At 44.2% G+C, this 21,470-nt stretch overlaps 1 protein-coding gene across 2 annotated transcripts in view; it reads right to left on the bottom strand.

The window, feature by feature from the left end:
- LOC143324425 (mannosyl-oligosaccharide 1,2-alpha-mannosidase IA) overlaps positions 1–16,901 on the bottom strand; it is a 175,350-nt gene extending 158,449 nt beyond the window's left edge. The window contains exon 1 of one of the 2 annotated variants that reach the window (XM_076736888.1): positions 15,228–16,901. In XM_076736888.1, coding sequence (XP_076593003.1) covers positions 15,228–15,785 — 558 coding nt within the window. In that variant the 5' untranslated portion in view covers positions 15,786–16,901. The remainder of the gene's footprint in view (positions 1–15,227) is intronic. The other variant, XM_076736887.1, reaches the window with a different exon arrangement.
- Between the last annotated feature and the right edge of the window lie 4,569 nt (positions 16,902–21,470).

The following is a 21,470-nucleotide window of genomic DNA, read 5'->3' as shown; positions in this document are numbered from 1 at the left end:
AAAGAGCACTGCGTGTACTAATAAAAGACAACAGAATGTCACGATGAGGATGCAAACCAGTTTCTAAAGACAAGTGCAAACAGTCGTGTCAGGGCTACACAGTGTAATGAACACTTGTATGAAAGCCCGTTCTGTGTCAAGTCAACCAAGTTGTGTGTTTTCACAGAGGGGAGTGTACGGCAAAACAAATCCCTTAACGTCTTTAATTACAGCCACCATCTAAAAAAAGTAGATAATGACTGAAATTATGTCAATTGCACCACAGCAATGACAATTGCTTTGACAATTTAAGGACAGAATAAGAAAGCACGGTTCCTAAAAAGGGAAGATAAACCTGATAATATCGATGAATTGATGTTGTTCAAATACTCCTTTGGCAGAGCTTCTCAGCTGTAAGGATACACTCACGCTGCTCGTCTTTGTCTTGTGGAAATATTAGTAAATTAGATTGTTTTGCTTTTGTCCAACCAGCAGTCAAAAACGCTAATTGAAGACGGCACTTTGCCCTTAAAGAAATTATACTGCCCATTCTTCACCACTTCCTGACATTTTATGGACCAAACGATTAATCAAGAAAATAAGCTGTTGTTGGATTAACTGAAAAAGAAAGTAAGTTGTTAAGCTGAAGCCGTTATTGGAACTCAGCGGCACAATTTTATGGTCTTTCGGTCATTTTGTTTATATCTTTACCTATATCTTTAAGTGTTGGTCTCCATAATGTTTCTCAGCATCGCCCTTACTTCCACATGGCCTGATGGGATATGGCTTTTGCAGGAACTTGAATAGTGTTTTTTGTCACTGTGCCAACTCCTCCACTGTCAGCTTGGCCTGCCTGTGGCAGCCTGTGCCTAACAAGAGCCCTTTGTTTGTTTTGGTTTGGGCTTTTCTGCTCTGTTAGCTCCTTTAGCTCTGTTAGCATTGTAAGTTCGCTCATGTGTCGACTTCCCTGCTAAAATAAGTCAGTTCCCTCTGGCCAACAGACCCCTGCGTGTGTGATAGCACTGCTGTTACAGGCACCGTTTCAGAACCAAGCAGGGGAAAAACACGCATCCAAATCTTGGCCGGCTGCCTCGAGGAATACAGAACGCAGATGAGTCGACTCGGTCTCAATGAAAAGCCCCTCTCGTGGTATCTAAATTCATTATCACTCATAAATCTAACATTTCAAGCACAGCACTTTTCATCTCGGTGCGACTCATTAGACGGCTGATGGAGAGCACTGAGGTCAAAATGTCACACTGAAGCCGACACTTAAGAACACATATTTTAATGCGGTCTTCTTTAGTTTTCTTTCTGGTAAACAGGCGCAGCCCTGTGGTGAAAAAACAACTCCAGGTTCCTGCTACTTCTTGCTTTAATGCTGTTGATTAAAGATCTACTTTGGAAAACACTGATCCAAAAAAAACTTCTAGAAGCATTAGTCAAGAATGTCATATTACGGTGCTGTCATGCGTAATTATTCAGACATGTGCATACGATCTCCTTACTAGCCAGATCATAAATACAACTAACCCATATTCGTTAATAACCCACTGTTTTCCCCATTAGTTTTAAATTGTTAATTGACATTTGACCATTGTATACAAAGGTCACATCAACATCATGTTACAGGTCACGATCAGACAGGCAAACTTTAATTTACAGCGATTAACACACTTGCATCAGGTGTCCAGCTACCCTGTACATTACTGAAAATAACTGCTCACGTTTGCCAGAGGTTTGCACTCTTCCAGTCCAGTACTTTTCCTTATCACAATACCCCACAAATGGCATTTTTGCAGCATCTGCATCTTTCAATCTTTCTTGAACACACCCATGAGAAATGCCTTCAACATCCATTTATAACTCGGATTCCTTTAACATTTTATATCATCAAATCTGCAGCCTTTGCTCCAACTGCAAATACAAATACATGGCCAGTTTTGCAGATTCAGCTTCATCACGCCCGAGCATGTTGCAACACACAGCTCTACAGCCTGCTCCACCCAACGCGTATATCTCCCCATCTGATTCAATTACAGCACGTCTGACTGCCTTAACCTGAGGGTCAAACAGAAAACCATCTGCAAAAAATTACAGCTGATCAGGTTTTTAAGACCTGCATACATTATGATGCCGTTGAGTTAAATGTACAAAACAGAAGACGGGTTGTTTCCAATGGAGATATGAGGAGTGGGCTAGGGATGTATAATTGCAATAATGCTTTTTAATCCTGACAAGCAACGATGCTGACAAAGCTAAAGAAGTAATCAAAGCAGCTGTCTCAAGGTAGATTGATCTAGAGTTTCTAAAACAGGCTGCAGCTCACAGAAAATGTAGAAATGAAATACCTCTAGGAGCATTCAATAAATTGAAGTCGTCAAAAACAAAGAGCTCCGTTAAACGCTGGCAAAAGGGCAGCGATGCCAAACAGACTAAACTGGAGTCCACTTTAGCTTTGCATTTAACATATTTGCATGACATTTGCATGTCTCCCTGGGCCCATGCCCTCAGGACCTTGTGCATCTTTAAAAGCTGACAGCTAATTTGTGCTTCAAATGTCAACAAATAAAATCTCTAAGGTCTGTGTGTCCCATTCACTTCGCTGGTGACAACACACCTGCGTGCCTAAAAGCACACAAACAGGGTGTGTTCTCCACTAAATTAATAGGCAGTCTGCAGGAGATGCTGGGCGGATCTGTCGCGTTTCATTTGCTCTCGTCAGCATATAGTTGCCTCCCGTAAATACTCAGCGGGCCTCACAGGTCCCCAAGCAAACTGTGTTTAAAACATCATGCACACACATATGCATAAACGCATAAGCACGCACACATGCACGCTGCATTACTCTCATCTGTTCCAGCATCCTGCTGCTCGATTCTGCTGGGCTCGGCTCTTCAGCTAATGGTCACTGCAGAATTAATTGCGACCATCCATCTCATTTTACTTGGAAAATACAGCGGCGATGCTACTACTGCTGTCTGTCACCCCACGTCCTCCCACACTCTCAGACACACACATATTTTGTTCTCTACACCCCCCGGAGATGGGTCTGTTTTTCATTTGCCTTCCCTGAACTTCTTCCATAGGCCCAAGTCATCTCCTGAGAGCAAGGACTTGTAAGAGTCCACATATGCTTTACATCCCACCATACACGCTGCATTCAGTGTTCTGACAACTGCTGAATAATAGCTTTCAGGTCAAAGAAAATGGCCTGTGACATCTGCCACTCATTGAAGGAAAACTAAGGTTTATTACACTGGAGTTTGGTTTTAGTAGCCCCAGCTATTGATTACCAAAGTTATCGCAAAATAAGGTTTAACTCAGATTTATCACACTTGGAGTTGTACGCACAGGACTGTTTGCAACATTACGGGCGCGCTCACATTAGGTTTCATGTCCAAATAAAGTGGTAAACAATCTGGAAAAACTGATGTGACGTTTACAGTCTTTCTCACTGCCCGACTGCTCGTGTTTCTCACCCCAGTGAGCTGATTTTCAAAGACGCTGCCATGAGTATCATGAGCATTATCTGAGCTCGGGAAACAAAGAAACAACCAGAGAGTAAATTTAACTGAACTGAGCATTAATTCTTCATCTGGTTTATGGCTTCAGGTCCGTCACCTCTCACCACACCCAGCGGTGGTGTCGGAGTAACAAGAAGAGAAACAAACCCTCAGCATTCTTCATCACTGCACCAAGGTCAAACCTTCAACCAGTAGAAGTAAACAAAAACAGGGGTTCTCAAGCTCTTAGATGACATTGGAACTATTGGTATTCTGAACCTTTTAACTTAAATACCTCATACCAGTTTCAATTAGCTAGTTAGCATCACTCAAATATTTCTCCACGCTCCAATAAGACAAGCTAAGCACAGATCTTTGGTTGACGTGATGTGTCACAATCATATTTCAAAGCTAACATGGGTGGAAGTACTGGAAAGAGTAAGCTTGTTTTATTGGACGGTCCCCATCTGAACATACGCACTTTTTAAATGATGACAGCACAATGTTCTAATTTACAGCACATTATTTCGCAGACATCTTGGCTATGGGGAACGACTGCTATAAAAGACCTCTTCAGAGATCTGAAAGAGCTCAGAAAAATGTTGACATTTCTGAACAAAGGGAACTTCTGTAGCCACTTTTCATACAAACACTTTTCATTATGGAAAAAAAGCAGAATTGTATACTCTGGTGTGACTGATACTGCTTTCAAGCTAAGATGAAAATCTGCTTCAGAACGGCGTTAAGAGAGACATGCCCACACTTGTATGATGATGTCTTGACATAGTCTTACCGTCAGGTCAGTTAATTCAAATGTCATACTGGTTTTAAGGCTCACACCAGATAAACTCCTTCTCATGGTGTCTGTTACACTCTGGGGCCAAAGCCTTTCAGATTTGTGAGCGACAAAGCAAAAATAAACTCAGCCGTTGCTAAGCCACAAGTCTGCGTTTAGCCTGAGAACTCTTGAGATCCTGGCACACACACACCATCTCCAGGCCGGACTGATTGGGAATAAATATTTTTGATCATGCCAACAGAATTCAGCAGAAATTCAAGACAGGGGTCAGTTCATTTCACTTCAGTCCAGGGAGTGAATTTCATTAAAAAGTCACAGCCTGGGCAGTGTCCTTTGTCATAATTACAGTTCTTACATCAAATCTGTAATTACCATCATATTATCGGAAAATGCTGCTACGCCACTGCCATTTTCGACGTGCATTCTGAATTGGGGAAAATTTTAAGTGACATGATGTCAGTCCCTGTCACAATAATTCTTCCCACGCAGGTGGAAGCCACCATCTTTGGCCTGGCCCATCCACAGATGTCGTTCTAACGGTCACGTCATTTTCATTGCTCTCGCTGTGTCCAGAACACCGCAGCAGACATCATTATGAGAGAGCTGATGGCCGGCTCACATCTTTGTGGGGAGGTTTGGTTAGCAGCAGGTTTCCACTCTAATGGTGGGCCAAATTAACTCAGGAGATGGATCGAGCTTGCGGTTCTGTTAGCACATAAAAAGTCTAATTAGATCATTTGCATGACTCCAAGCACCCTAGTTTGAATACAAGGGATAAAAGTAGAAACTGACTTGTCCTAGAAACAGTACTGATTCCTCGACTTTGTGCTGATTGACCGACAGATTGATTTTATGACACTCCTGCCTGTGCTGTAAATTCCACTTTTCATTGCCAATACCGAGGCTGAATGCTAAATGCCGATTATTCCCCATTTATGAGTAACATAGCTGAAAAAATGACTCTGTTACTTGATTTGATAATCAACATAAATTAATCTGCAACAACTTCGATAATCGATAATATGTTAAGTCATTTTTCAAGCAAAAACTCCAGCTTCTGTGAGAATGTGTTGCTTTTCTCTGTTTCCTAAACTGAATATGTTCGGCTTTCAGCTGCTGCTCAGACCTCAGAGGATGATCCCACTGGCTCTGGGAAACTGTGAATGCATTTTTCTATATTATCTGACATTAAATCTATTGATCGAGGACATAGCTGGCAGACTCCACTGATAATGTAAATAGCTGCAGTATCCTTTTTACTGAAAACAGCCTTAGACTGGGGTCACTGGTGAAAATTGAAAGCTTCACTCCCCTAAATTTACATAACAGGCTTTGTTGAGGTAATAAGGCAAAAGAAAAAAAAATACATGGCTTGAATGAGAGGAAATTCTCAGATATCACTACCCTTTTTTATCATATGACATCAGTATCTGCTCAATATTAGCTGGAATTTCACTAACATCAAGCTCACTTCTTATTTCGGTTAAAATAAAACCTCAAGTGGACTTTTTTAGGTGGAAATCCCAAATGACCAACAGCTTATATATCAAAGGTTCAACACTAGTGCAGCATGATGCCCCACATCCACAAGCTGTAAAAGCAGTTGACTGAAACAACACGTGAGGCTCTCCAAAAACCGTTAACCACAGTCACTTCTGAAACTGGACAGCGGGCTCCACCCATTTCCTGTTTTTGAAACACGCATCACCATCCACTCTTTTCTGGAAGAGAAAACGAAAAGCGGAGGCAAAACAAGAAAAAAAAAACCCCACGACTTAAAATAAAAAAGGTCTGATTCTGACATGAAAGTAAAACAGACAACAGATTACGTTAAGACATTATTAGTTAACAAAAAGGCTGTTTTTGTGGATATTAAAGGTTTTGGAGGATTATATCCTTTCAAACAGGCCCTTTCATGAAGTCTAATCATTCAAGATTTAAATGATAATTAATTTCTTGATGTGAAGGCTTTAGCAGTAGTTTTTAAGCAAATTGTCTCTGTCAATAGCAGAAGCTCTTAAATGCTCACACGATGACAGCTGCCTTTCTGAATAGGCGGGTTTCAGTGTTATTTTGCAGAGGACTGACAGTTCATTTTGGACTGACTCTCTGGTCAAGATAAAAATCCAAGAGGCTGTGAAGGGTGCATTTATTCTAAAAACGCACCGCATGTAACCATCGCTTCCACATCCAGTCGTCTCTGTCCAGGGCAATATTAGCGCTCAGGAAATGTGCCCAAGAGCCTGTCACCTCAACTTCTCATCCAATTAATGATCAGCAAACTGGCTGTCCTCACACACACAAACAGTCATTACGAACCTATAGAATCAGTTTGTTATTTCTCTGCCTTTCCATCGACTGTGGATGGATGAAAATCGCAATTATCTAGCAGGCCCATCGTCCAACCTTGATGGAAACAAGAGAAATCTATATGGCTCCCTAATGAGCACTGAGCACCGTTGCTGCCATTTGATTAGGGACTTAATTGTGATAATAATGAACAAATACACCCAGCTCTCACTAAAACGGTCTTGTAAGCATTCAGCTAATTAATGAATATTTGCCCACTGATGCTGATGAAGGAGAGAATCAAGAGGGAGACACAATTTCCTATCAACACACGAAAAGCAAGACAGCACTGAGTCGACCATGAAAACGGTCTGGTAAGCTTTTCATACGAGGCTCTTGTCCTCACTCCGGGGGGGACACCCGATCCTGGCCAACAACGGCCCCACGTGAAAGATAATGCTGTCTTCCAGGGATCTGCCTAAATTGTGGGTCAAAGGCTTGACAGCATTATTCAGCCATCTTGAAAGTAGGCTGAAACCATGTCACAACACGATAACAACAATGCAGACGGGCCAATCTGCAACGACAGCGGCCGGGCAGCTCACACTGGCTGTCCAGCGATGCAGAGGAGGGGATAGCTGGCAGAGCAGTGGCAATACAAATGCCTGGGGCCCCCACATCACCAAGAAGCAGGAAGGAAGAAAGAGAAAGTAGAGAAAAAGAGAAGAAGGGGCAACACAGACAGTCGGCGACGGTGCTTTCTGAAAAATCACAACTAGGACTAAACAAAAGTCAAGCAAAGAGCGAGGAGAGGAAGTAGACACATGGGGACGAGCCAGGTCCCCCAGCCCACTCTAATGTCTTGCCATTACCCTGTGAACACAGCCACGCATGTTGTTTCTGACCAATTAGGCAGGCATAAAGGCAGGGGGCTGGAACTCAGCTGGTGCTCAGATAGTCTGCCGGTTACATCTAGGCCACTCTCCCTCTCTCCACTTCTTTCCTATTTGTTGAATCTGGCCGAGCGGCGAGGGGGGTTTAGGACAGGCGGGGGCGATTTCATTCGGCACCTGGCAAAGGATGTCAAGCACAGCCTGCGGCAAACAAGGCTATCCCTGGACCTTTCATCTCCACTTTCTTCATCTGCAGCAAACACGCGCACACACACCCTAAAAACATGGCTGAAGACTGCAAAAAGCACGACTGGGCTGAAAGCGTATGTGCTGTGCGGACAGACTGCTGCAGGATGCTGGAAGCAGACATACAGTCACAGAGACACAGTCAGTCGCACTGGCTGCTTCTCACCCTCTCACTTTCTTGTTATTGAAGAGCTAATAAGTCAGAGAGAGTGTAGATAATGGTACGAAAGCGCGGGCGTTAGCCTTTGTTTATCTATGCCAGACAGTGATGAGCATGCCAACAGAAAAAGTAGAGAAAAATATTGTACAAGCATAAATAAAAGCATGATTTTGGACAATTTTGGCCTTATCAAAAAGCATTTTCCCAAGAAGGGAACCCCGTGAAACTTGGAAGCATCCAGTCAAGAATGAATGTGCGTTTTTTTTCCAGTGATCACAGGCCTTCAGAAGCCAGGATTAAGAGGTACACACACAATGACCCCATTATGTCAGCAGTACCGTTAACTCAAGATAAATGTGCTTCCAAGGAACTCCAACATCACAGCAGTGGAAGGGGGACTGATGGTGGAGAAAAAGTTTTTAGAGTGTGGCTGATGAAATCTGAGAAAAGCGGAAATTTACTTTACTAAAGAAAAACACACATCCGCTGCCAAAAGCAGAGCCCACTCACAGCTCTTTGCACTCCTCTGTCCGTGAAGGTGGTCAAAGTGTGGACAAATTCTACCGCAGGACACGACCCTCTACTTTTTCTAGCAAATGACGCAAGACCCGCAGGCTACAGTAAACACAGACGGGAGGGCTCGGACATGTACAGCAAACAAATTGACTGGCGAGGCCTGATTTTAAGACTGTACAAATATGGAAGCGCAGGAGCAAAGAACAAGGCAACGTTTCAGGGAAAAACTAGATTTCTATTGTGTAACAAGGGAAAACATCTGCAAACTGTTGACTGGGCCACGTCATCAGGAAAAGAAAAAACCTTAAAGCTGCGTGAGACTCTGAAACTGCCGAGGAACATTTACTATGCTCACATGCACCACCCCTTCTCTCACACACACACACACACACAGAATACAGCATATGTACATGAAGCCCACTGCCGTTAAATTCTGGCTGAACAGGACCTTACTGGCCTCTCACGAGAGAGGGGCACTTAAAGCATTTTATTCGTTCAAGATGTGATATAATCCTCCACTTCCACCCCCAGCCCACACCAACACACTCACATACACACATGAGCAAACGGCAAAATAAACAAATAAGCCAGTACGGAGCATCTTTGTACATCTATGTGCACCTTGTAACTCCATCTACAAAGACCTGTGGATGAACGCATTTGCACAAGAGTTATGTGCACACTCACACACCTCTTGAAAAGCGTGCCTCAACACAGAGATTTACCCTCAAGCTAGTGCCCCCACCACAAAGGGAATGCAGGGAGGAAACTGCGGTGAATGCAAAAAGGATGTTAGCTAACATCTCCCCTTTTTTCCTCACATCCTTTCCCTCGCACCATCTCACCCGATCACTCGCTTCCTGCGGTGATTGCCTGCAGGAGAAGACCTGGCATTGTATGGCTTAATCAGCCTTTATCACCTACGGAAAAATAAGCCTCTGCTGGGCTGTGATGACTTCACCTCACATTTCTCTTCTTCTGTTATTCTGTGGAACACAAGACTTCCTCTGATTTGACCTTCGGGGTCACGTGTGCTACACAGTTTCTATTTGTGCAGGTGAGGGGTTATGTCTCGGCTTAAGGCGGTGGTTCTGATAGTGGAGGGTGAGCGTGAAGCTACTGCGGGGGGGGGGGGGGGGACAAGGATGACCAGGGGAAAGTGCACTTTTTTCAGTTTCTGAAAGGACCACGTCGGAGAAAGTTTGAGAACCACTGGCTTAAGGGAACAGAAAACAGGGGCTGATTATGAAGGAACAAATCAATACTGTAGGTACAAGATTTTCATTGGTCAACACCAGGTCAGCAAGTCACTCAGGTGTTGCAGCAGAAGGTCTAGATGGAGAGGTGCAGCAGCCCCCACGCTGACATTTTCTGCTTTATACAGCAAGCATCAAATTGAGCTTCTTAGGCACTTTCGGGAAAACAATCAATGACCTACACTAGAGGCTACGTTACATTGTGTTAGCAGAATAGGCCTGAGCACTAATAGAGTCATCATCAGCTGCGAGCATTTTTCAGAATTTGATGTTGGAGGATCAAAATGATCATCGGATCACTGAAAACGGCATTAATGGTTCAAACGTCTTTTCTATAAACTTGCATTTACTGTGGTTAGAAGCACCTCTGAGCAGGTTTAGTGTGTTTGTCGTTGGAGTATTTTGATCTCATACCTGCAGTGACCTGTGAGCTGTGAGCTACTAGATGGAAGCTTCTAACATACCACGGTGAGTTAGTGGCAGGTACATACAAACATTTTAAATTATCATTGTTTAACAGGCATAACTTTGCAGGCAGCGTAGATGCATCTGAGCTTCATTTAAGCCAATGTCACACTCACAGAATAAATATTTTATGTTTGCGTAAGAGCAGTAATGCATTAAACTTGTATTTACCCATAATGCATAGAGTCAACTCTACTCAAAACACCGCATCAATGTAATGCTGGACTTCTCCAAGTGCCACTGAGTTGCCTTTTTAAATGCACAGCTAATGTTACTTGGAGTGTGTGCGGCGCATGTAAATGCAGCGCAGGTAAAGATCAATCTTTGATGGCGGCTTCACTGCAACGTTCTGTGTGATATGCAAAGCCTGGATAACACTATGGTTAGCGGTGAGCTTGAAAGTGACAAGAAAAGTCTGTTGCTCTTCTAACCTGGTTGGCCAATGACAGGTTGATGTGAGTAACTGTGTGCGAGAGAGGAAAAAAATAAACTTATCCAGAGAACTGCACTTAGAGTAAAAGAAGAACACCAGGTGGTTCACTCATTCCTGCCTTCCACTTAGTATTATTGGCTGTTAATGGAAGTTACTCTGCTGTAAAGTAGCCCACTGAATACCTACAACATACATGCAAATTTACCACAAACAAACATCTCAGAAAATAGATCAAAGGGTTCATTTCATCTTGTGTGGCAGCAGAGGCCTGCATCAATGCCGTGCAGCATTGACAGGTTGATAACATCTGCCTAAGCTGCCATTGACTTGCACAATATATCAATACCCAGCGGGCCGGGCCGCGGCTCACTCCCCCGTATAAACACACCAAAGACAACGACGGGCTCATATTCCAAACACCAGCCGCTGACATTTGCAGAGCATCCACAGAGGAGAGGGAAAGCACAAATGTTCCAGCTCTGTGGGAGCGCGAGGAGAGTGTAAGCCTTTTTTTTAAGACTTTGTTCATCTTCCGTTCCTTTCTTCTCGCCCAGCAGGCGGCCATTTTCCTGGCTCAGACTGAAGGTTGTTTGGCACACCTGGTTCGTAGCAGGAGACAGCAGGGGAACGAGGGGTGGAGGGAGGTCACGGTGCTCAGAGCCGGCCAGGAGGCACCGGCTTAACGGAGGCATTTTATTCAGACAGACACCAAGCTCACTGGTCATTACTGCTTTAAGGGGATTTCAGGTCCGGATACAAGCTCACCTATTTCTTCAGCTTTGTGTTGGGTCTGTGTGTGTGTGTGTGTGTGTGTGAGTTTGTATAATGTGGCAGGTTAGCAGTTGCAGTATGGCCAAGTGTTTTTATATTTTCCTCACTTAGTGATGCCTCCTCTTTGCACTGTAGAAAGAGTTTGTTATATGACAGAAAATTCATCCTTAGGTCGTTCTGCAAAATGCCTGTAGTGGGCTGTGACTCAAGAGCAAGTAAAATAACACTTAAAACCTCTATGTATATTAGATATGGAAATTTATGGCACAGCAGCAAGGGAGGCCTTCTAACTGGAGAGAAACTTTACTAAAATGTCTTGGAGCAGCACTGCTAAAAGTAAAACTGAAAAAACCTGGGATTTTTTTTTTTATAGTTTTCTGTTTCAGCATTAAAGCACATTTTGGCAAAATTTCCCTTCAGACGTTGACGTGTCTAAAAACAGTTTAATCTATCTTTCAGTAAAGTGAACTAATAAACTGTCAAATCAGTTTTGTATACTTTTGTTGGAGTTTGTCAGACTTAAACTTTTTTGTGCTTCTTAAGCCTCTGTTTAGAAATCTTTTTTTTTTCCCAAAAGGGGGTTTCCATTTCTCAAACATACTGCTTATTATCGTGGATTACACACACACACACACACACACACACACACACACACACACACACACACACACAATGACCATTAAACAAACTTCCTTTAAAGCAGGACAGATGTGTCTCATGTGACTGTTTGCCTACACAGTGATGCAGGTGGGCTTCAGTGCTGGATGGATAAACACAGTGACAAGCCCTCCTGACGCAGCTCTCGAAAACCCCAAATTCATCCTCAAGCACCTAGACAATCATCAGGACAAACCATCAAGTGCGCACACACAGTTAGTGGACACACACGCAGAGGACAAAGAAGCCCTAAAGACTTTTATTACTCCACTGGAGGAGTCTCTGCCACAGGAGGCTGCAGTGTGCCTGTCCTCTCACTGCAGTACTCTGAGCTGTCAGCTCTATCTCCTCCCTGTGCTAACGTCCCCCCGTGTGAATGCATCATATGTTAGAGGCCAGATTACACAGTGTATTCCCTCAGGCAAAGGCCCTCATTTGACTGCACCGGCATATCGAATTCAGCGGACGAGCAAATCTCGGGCTTTGTAGAGGCTGTCTTTATAGCACACTTCTCTTTTGATGTGCAGCATGTGATGTTGTGGAGACAGAGATATGGAGGTTTTGGGACAAGGCTCCCTTGGTCCTCAGATGTCCTCTTTTCTCTGCAATTGTACGTCTGAATATGCTGCTTCTGTGCTCTGCATCTAGTATTTTAATACCGCACTCCAAGTTCTAACCTTACTGCATGTTAAGGACATCAGCGACAAAATATGCATGCAGAAAAGGACACCCCCCGCGTTGCTCCGGGTGCACATTTTTGTGGTGCGGTCCCTGCTATCCAGCCTCTTATGTCGGAGCCAATGAGGCAGCAACAAAGCCGTGCAGGCGACTCAGTAAGCCATGACATCACAGAATTACAAATAGGTGGCTGTTTGAAAATTACTCTCATCTTCATCCTGCGGGGGACTTTTGGAGGAGAACGAACTGTCCGCTAACGGGGCGTAGCTGGAATAGGAAAACAGCACCTTGCTTTGGCAGTATTTGCCGGTATCCTGGGGGGTTTAGCTAGCGGTGGGCTGCCTTCAAAAATGTGCCTTGTGTGATCAGACTGTCATTGTCCCTTGTTTCACCCTCACTTGGCAGTGGGTGCACACACAGAGGAAGAAGGTGGGGAGTCCGCTTTCTAGTTGCTGGCAGTTGAGAAAAACGATGCCCGTTCACAGTTTGGGCATTGAGGCACTCGGTGGGCTGGACCTGACTCTTTTTGTTGGCTTTGGAAGGGGGATACCCTCTCTCTGCATTCCCTCACAGTGGACAAAAAGACTGATTTCACCGAGCTGTTCCGTCTATACGCCACAACACAAGCTGCGAGGCTGACATCTACAAATTCAATTCTGTATATTTCATGCTTCACATCAAAAAGTATACATCAGAACAGCTGAAAAAACACATCAAAACATGTTACTGTTGCCAGTTTTATTGTTACAGTTACTCCCTGGTTTTACATCTGTAAACCTGGACAAAGCACAGGCGCGCAATGTGTCAGCCTGTGCTGGCAGCATGAATGTGAGCCTCCAGGAAACAGAGAAACCGTCTGGAATGCTGCCAGCAGGCTCGAGACAGTGGAAACTGTAGCAGCAACAACAGCGCACAACAAAAACGAACACTGGGCTTTGGACGAGGACACAGAAGCATGCGATGTAAGTAAGCAGGGTCTGTCTGCTCTCCAGCGCCTTATTAAAAGGTCTTAGCTCAAGGAAATGCAATTAATATTCTGCGACACCAGCTGGGCAAATAGGGCGTGGTGGAAAACAACTTTTCAGACGACTATGACCCCGAGGCAAGGATTTTGCCAAGCTCAGCCGAACGGACGAGGCGAACAAAGTCACGCTGACATTCATTCGAAAGAGCATGAAAGGACAAGCTATGAGTCAGTGAGAGCTCAGTGCACAAGGGCGAATAACCCTCTCCGTCCTCTGACGCCTCCGTTATCGTGTGGCTGATCACCTCTAGGTATAAAGGCATGTGAGCAGTGTGAGAGGGTGACAGCAGGCTGGAAGTGAGAGTGACAACAGGATTTATCTGTGTCACATGCCAAGGCTGAAACCCATCTGCACATGCTGGCCAATGGCTTCCCCACTACACCCAACCCCCCCCCACTCCCCTCCGTCCTCCTCACCAGCCTCAATTGCCTTGAGTGGGTACAGATGTGTGATCCACAGACGCTCCCACTCCGGAGCCCTTATTGGAGCCACAGGGCTCAACAAAGGCTGGCACACAGCTTGAAGAGCTCCTGGCCAAAGTGTCACTGCACACAGTCACATCATTTGCAGGCGATTGTGTGGGGGTGATAGAGGTGCTACAGCTAAATGCAGGACATTTTATCACTCAGAGTGACCTGATGGGATTCAATTTAACAGCTCACAGAACACAAATATGGCAAGCTGAGAAGTCATACTCATACATGCACAAAGGCTAATAATCAGAATGAATATTAATAAGATTATTTTGCACAAACAATGACGCCGTAAGAAATAAAAAACACAGAATATCCTGCATCCCTGCTCAAGTGCTCTGCGGTAAAACTCTCCCATAGACAGATTATTAGAAGTTTCGTCAATTTGTTTCTTTTGAACACACTTTTCTGTTCTTATTCTGATCGTTCATAGCATATCGGACTTCGCCGGCAGAAACGTTCAAGTTATCTTTAGTCCTGATACTGTTCTCCAAAGGCACTGGGTAAATTTAGATAACTGATATGATTGTCTGTTTGACAGAAGCTTGGCAAACAACTGTCCCGCTGCTTCTTTAGACAGACTGTCTGCATTGTCAGACAAATTCAGACAAATCAAATTCAACAACGGAAATATAATTACTTCTTTCAAGTGTGCATGCCTGGTTGTTTTTTTTTATATATCTGAATAAGGCTGATTGCTATTTATCTGTTGTTTGTCAGCTGTTTTGACAGGATGAACACAGGCAGCCATTCAAAGGACCAAATGAAACTTATTTGCTCTATGAAGCCACAGAAACAAAACATCTTATCAGCTGTTTGGGGAGAAAGTGCAGTGCTGTCAAATTACTGACCAAATTACTGGATTAGTGCCATAAATCAGACATGATTCACGCTGCACAACATCTGTCCTGGCTTAACTTCAAATATACTTCCTGTTTTTTGTCTTTGACATCGATCTTGACTTCCCATAATGCCACCACATAATTATTGTGCTACCACACAACCCCGGAGGCTACTATGTGTGTGTGTCGAAGCATTTAACTGTCATGAACCCCCAGCAGGGTCACTGTCACGTCCTCACCTCTTTGACTTTCTCCCGGCGCTCGTTGGTCATGGGGTCGCTCGGCTTGCCGTAGTCTCTCCCCAGCGGTGGTTTGAGCAGACACCTTTTGAACTTGGCGTAGCTGAAAGTATCCGAGTTGGCACCGCGCTCAGCAGCGGTCGCTTTCTCCGAGGCGGACTCCGCTTTGGACCGGGGCAGAGTCAGATCCTCCTGCGCTTTGCCCCCGGCGAGCCGCTCCTCGGTCGCCTCATGAGAGACGGACGGTTTGCGGCTCAGAGTTTTCAGCTTGGTGCTGGTCTCTCCTTTGACGGAGGTCATGCCCCGCGGGTGCTCCTGCTCCTTGGGTCTTTTTAGGTGCTCCCTGGCATCGTTCTCGGACCCGGAGCCAACAGTGACCGGCTGGGTCTCTGTCTTGGACAGAAAAATGCGTTTTAGTCGGACGGAGTCGGGCAAAAAGAAAAGGGCCCCAAAACACAGTGTTACCAAACCCGAGAGAAAGAGCAGAAACACGAATTTCTGGGACAGGCGCAGACCCATGCCCGATGCCGACACACCGGGCAACTTTCGGAAAACCATTGAAACTTTTCTGGAGACGCAGCTTTACAGTATTTTTCCCCGAGACGACACAGTGTTTGGACAGTCTCCGCTCTCTACCGAGCAGCCTCTCCGCCGCTTCGGAGCGTGTGTGAAAACTAGATATGCGGGATTTAAAACACACCCCCGTGACACTCGCAGAGGAGCATAAACTGCCTGCCAGAGCTGTCTTTATCTCGCTATCGATTGGATCTGCATAAGCGAAGGTTAGGCCTGCCTACATCAACAATTTACCAATCATTTGGCAACACAACTCCGGAGCTTTGGGGTTTTATCTACATAACGCAATCACTGACATGAATAGCCTGCAGGATTTGGGCTCAAAAATGTAAATCATAAAGCAGCGTAGGGCTTCGGGGGTGAGAGATAAATGGCACTGGCGTTTACTGAAGCACTAAGCTATATTCAAGAATAACAGGATTACTATAGCGTACGCCAGGCTAACACATAAATGCACTTTTAGAAGAGATAATCAAGCGTCTCGCAGTCTGTCGGGCCTGTGAACAAAGTTGTGTCTCGATGCATTATTCCACGGCGTGCAAATGGTCAATAACACATTGCCCTAGAGTGCAAAGCCTCAAGCGTGCAGCAGAGCATCGTTTCCTTGTCTCCGTTTATACCGACCCACGTTGCTGCATCACAAGCCCCCGAAATCACGTTAGAAATCTCAAGCCGCTTTGATTGCATCTATCCTGTACAGCTGGCGGACGGAAACGCGTGTATATTCATGTCGCCTATCTGTCAATCGCGCTCCTCCGGAGAAAAGCCTCCCGTCTCCCCTCTCTCCACTGGCGTCAACACGCCGGGCGAAACAAATCGGCGGATGACATGAAAGAAGGCGGGTTTTGTCCCATGCGAAGTTATCCTAGCCCCCGATCCAAAGCCACAGAATACACAAATCCACCATCCAGTCCGCCGGTTTCCAACAAAGACAGACACACCGCCGCGTCGTCGCTCCGGTACCCGCCGTCCGTCCGTCCGTCCGCCTGCCGTGCCTCGCTCTCTCTCTCTCGCCTGTAGCGCGCACTTGTGTCGCTGTGCCGTGGACGTCCGCTTGCGTAAAAACAGCGAGCGGAGAGGGCTGGAAATGTAACATATAGTGCGGGCAGGGCGAGGAGGGGGAGAGGCGAAACGGTCCGCCGCTCGACAATCCAGTGGGCTGGTCGGGTTTCTTGATGGATATTCACAGCGGCTTATCAAAACACAGTTAAGCCGTTTGGACCAAAGGAGAGAGGTCTGAATGGCTCTGTACGTTAGAAAACCATCCACACCCCCGAGGAAAATGAGCTTGTTTAATCCTGGAAAAGCTTTTAGAATAGGGAAGATATATCTGCTCCTGTGCCCAGCAATTGAATAAGCAATACAATAAGCTAAAAAAAAAAATGAAGAAAGCCTCTATTTTTCACTTAAAGACGAGAGCTCAGCCCCCCCATACAAGATTCCGTTTGCTTATTTGTGTATTTTCAAGACCTCTTTTGACCTCAAGGTCTATTAATGAAACTAGTGGGGAGAAAACCCACCTGATGAAAAGTTCCATTAATTCAGTCAAGTTATTCATGAAACACACTGACATTATTTGTGGTGCATTAAGTAATCAAGTTTCTCTTTTGTTGGCCTCTTAAGCACCAGTGTTTGCTTCTTACATAATCAATGGCTTTCCATGCGGGAGTTTGGCATTGACGTTAAAGTAGCATTTAAGCTAGCCGAGTTGTTCCCTCAAAGATGAACCAAAGTTTGAAGAGCCGGGAGGTCGTCTGACCACACTTACCTCAGGTTTGAAGACATTTTCTGATTCCTTAAGAGCTGAAACAAAAACATTGCGGATACTGCGTGGGGCATGTATTTAAGAAGATTTTTAGCAAGTGTCCCACATTACAACTCTCGATTAGCCAAACAAATTTGCCAACCGGAAGTGACGCACCCGATTCGCACCTGCGTGTCTTGTTTACTATTTATTTATTTTTATTTTTTTTACGTATTCTTAATTTTTTAAACTTACAGGTTAACGTATCTATGTACATTTATGTTTTTCGTAATTTTGTGTTTTATTTCGGATTTTTATGTTCAGAATTTTTTCTGCATTAACACAAAAAGCAAGGAGAATTGTCACTGGGAGGCTATGGCTAAAATCACCACACTACAAAATGGGTTAAAAGGTTAAAAAATCCTTTTTACATGCAGCGGACAAGCCATTTCTTTTCCAGTTTGGTACAATGGTCTCTAAGCAAGCTGGCAATATCGTCTTAACAGTGCAAATGTTGTTTAAACTCCCGCAGGGGTTTCCATTTGGCGTCTTGTCTTCTTTCAGAAGAACAGAACCCAGTTTTGTAGGTGTAAACTGTAAAAAATGATGACTGATGAGTGGCATAAACTGAGGCGAGATGCTCATGAAGGACCACAGAGGATGATGGATGGATTTCACTCCTGTGAACGTCATAAAATATACTGGATTTCCTCATGCTAACTGTGATTGATTCATCTTTTACATTTCGCTCATTGGGCCTGTATTGTCGCAAAGCTTCACGCTGATTTGACTCCATCTAAAGCTCTATCCTGTTTCTAACTCGAACTGTGTTTTCCCTGTCCGTGTTGCTTCCCTTCTATATTTTATTCAGCAAAACTGTTACTGTTACTCAGTCATACTTGAAGTGAAGAAGTTAGTATAAATGCCACTTTTGGTTTAATATGGAATACATTAGGTCATGCTCCAAAGCAATAGTGTCTCATGATGTCAAGTTTAACAAAGCATCTCAGCTCAGGGTCTACTTGCCAGCTCTTCCTGGGGCTTTTAGCCTTATCACACTGTCTTCATCAGCGGATGGACTTAGCTCAGTTGTCATGGAGACGGATCTGCTGACTGGCAAGCTCAGTAGCTGTTAGGATTTCAGATCCATCTCCATGACTGATGAAGACTGTGTGACACAGCTGAAAGACCTGAAAAAAACAAAACAAACTGCTAAGTGGTCCATGAGTTGGAGCTGCTGTCAAACTATTCCTGAGGTCAACAAGAATGAACTTTTATGCTTGATTTTATTGCTCAAATCCAACATTTGGAGTCGTGGCTATATATCATTGTTGACAGAGGTTTGTTAGCGCACAGGGAGTTTAGAAAAGCATGTTTACATAATGTTTACATAAGCAAGATCAAAGCTAAACTGTACACACAGTGTTTTCTTAGGATTAAATAAGATAGATTGGCCCATGAGTTGGCCATTACTGAAGAGCCTGCACAGCACTATTCAACTGATGCATCTGAAAGCAGGAATTAGAAAATGAGGGTCTGATCAGTTTCTGTATTGGTTTTAATTACAAGTCATCCCACCACCAATGAGCCTCTGCTGGTCCTGGGAGACCAGGAGGGTTATTGTCATTGTGTGGTCCCAAAATTACCTGAGGGTATTCAGTGCAGACCGTCAGTGTCATTGACATTCCTGACAATGTCTGTGATGTCTGATGAACTCTTAATGAACCGAGCTTCCTCTCTCCTTTCCTCTGTCTCTTTCGCTGTTGTTGGACTTATCGCTTAAGTATAAAAGTAGATGTTTTCTTCTTGTTTCAAGGCAACAAAAGTTGACCCGATTTTTTGTGCATTTCTTTTGAAAGCCCATGCCTGCACAAGCAATAAGGAATTATTAACATCTGACACGTGAATCTCCTCAGGCTCTTTTTTCAGTCACCATGAGGTGCACATGGTGGGACGAGCTAATTTCAAGGTAATTTGTACTGCATCTGACCCTACGTTTTCACTGTTAAGCCTTCTCCTCAGCAGCCCAAATTGAGTCAGACTGGTTGTCTGTAATTTACAGAACAGACTGGGGAAGAAGACAGAACTGTTGAATTAGCCTTTTTGTTTTGTGATCCAAGAACATTTCCTCTGAGAGTAGGTGAATCTATGAAGCATTTTGCAGGCTTTATCACTGACAAAAGGACAGTTTGTAGTCAGAGAGAGGGGCTTTGTGATGGCTCAGCGCCTGCGCATAATGAGGCTTGAATCTTACTCGTTTTTTCACTTTGTGCATGGCACCACACACTCAGTGGCCACTTTATTAGATACACCTGTACAGTCTAAAGCAATCCAACACAAGTGATCTGAAATAAAGCCATGATGCCTGTAGTGTTCAGTTTTTTTTTTTGACTCTATCAGAGTCAGGTGTTCATTAAACGATACGGTTTAACACTGAGGTCATAGTTCATAATAGCGTTGTACTGGACTCCATTATATTCAGAGGTCTTCCCAATGTTCTGCCTCCCTCATGTATTTAAATAGGGAGGACATCATTAAAAACCCTCTTGATATAATGCAGTCGACAACACTGATTCCAAAACAGTTTGGACACTTTGTAAAACGCAAACAAAAACCTATCATTTCCAAGCAAACTGTGTTTATCCGAGCTCGTGTAGTAACATCCTTTATCCAATCATGTGTTCACAAAGTGGTGAACCTCGCTCCATCCTCGCTTGTGAACGACTGAGCCTTTCCAGGACGCCCCTTTCATACCCAATCATGATGCTATCACCTGTTACCAATGAACCTGTTTACCTGTGGAATGTTCCAAACAGGTGTTTTTAACTATTACCTCGAGAATAAACATATAATTGGATATAAACATTTTGGACAATGTCAAATAAAATGAACATTACACCTTAAATTTTGAGCTGTTGTACTGGACTGCATCAGACTGTACGGGTATATCTAATAAAAGCACACTATTATTATACATATTTTAGATACATACATTTTTATGCTGATTCCAAACAAAATAAAGCACCAGCTGCTGCCTTGAAAAGACTCAATAGACACATCAAGTCAGTGTTTCTCAAAAGGCCAAGTTATACATGAGTCCAGCCGTTGAGCTCACATGAAGCTGCGCCAGTCAGTGACAGCCTAGTTTATCACAAGGATAGATGAGCAAGGCAATACAGTCTCACCACTACTAACAGGCAAGGGCGAAATCAAAGCACAGACATTTTTCACCGAAAATAAATGGTTTATGCAGGTAACTAGCTCCAACAACGGCCATTTCTTGTATGCTTTGCGTTCACTCTCCCGGCTGAAACTAACTGCTGTTGTCCGGATGCAGTATGCGAATTCACAGCAGAAGTGTCATTCATGGCGCCTGTTGGCTCTTCATAATGCAGCACTGGCACCACACACACACACACACACACACCCACACACACGCACACACAGTATCCTCGTCAGCTCGGTGCTGCACATGCAGGCATCGTCCATGTTCAGACATAATTCATGAGCATGGAGAGGGAAATCTGGCAGCGCATGTGAAGTTGTTTGCATGTGGTTAATAAGGATGCCTCCCTCCTCCAGGCTTTGTTATCAGGCTCATGGTTTATCAGCTGGCAAGCATTTCCACAAACAGAATACATATAGAGGCAATGATTTGTTGATTGGCATGGGATAACGATCAGATGAGAGATGTCCTGTAAGAAAGTGTTTTTCAATCTGCTCTTAAAGACATGACCAGTTTATTTACAGTCTACAGAGAAATAATTACAACATGACCGCTGAGTCGCTGAAAGTATGAGCCACATGGCCTAAAACATCTGACCTTCTTCAGGAGGGTCACAGACTGTAATATGTCCTGTAATCCATAAGCATTTCTGCTCTTGTATTCAAAAATTCAATCCTCCACCCACACTGATGTTTTA

Source organism: Chaetodon auriga, chromosome 8 (genome assembly GCF_051107435.1).
Source record: "Chaetodon auriga isolate fChaAug3 chromosome 8, fChaAug3.hap1, whole genome shotgun sequence".
Lineage (NCBI taxonomy): Eukaryota > Metazoa > Chordata > Actinopteri > Chaetodontiformes > Chaetodontidae > Chaetodon > Chaetodon auriga.
The sequence above is the reverse complement of the archived record's forward strand: the minus strand, read 5'-3'. Positions and strand labels throughout refer to the sequence as shown.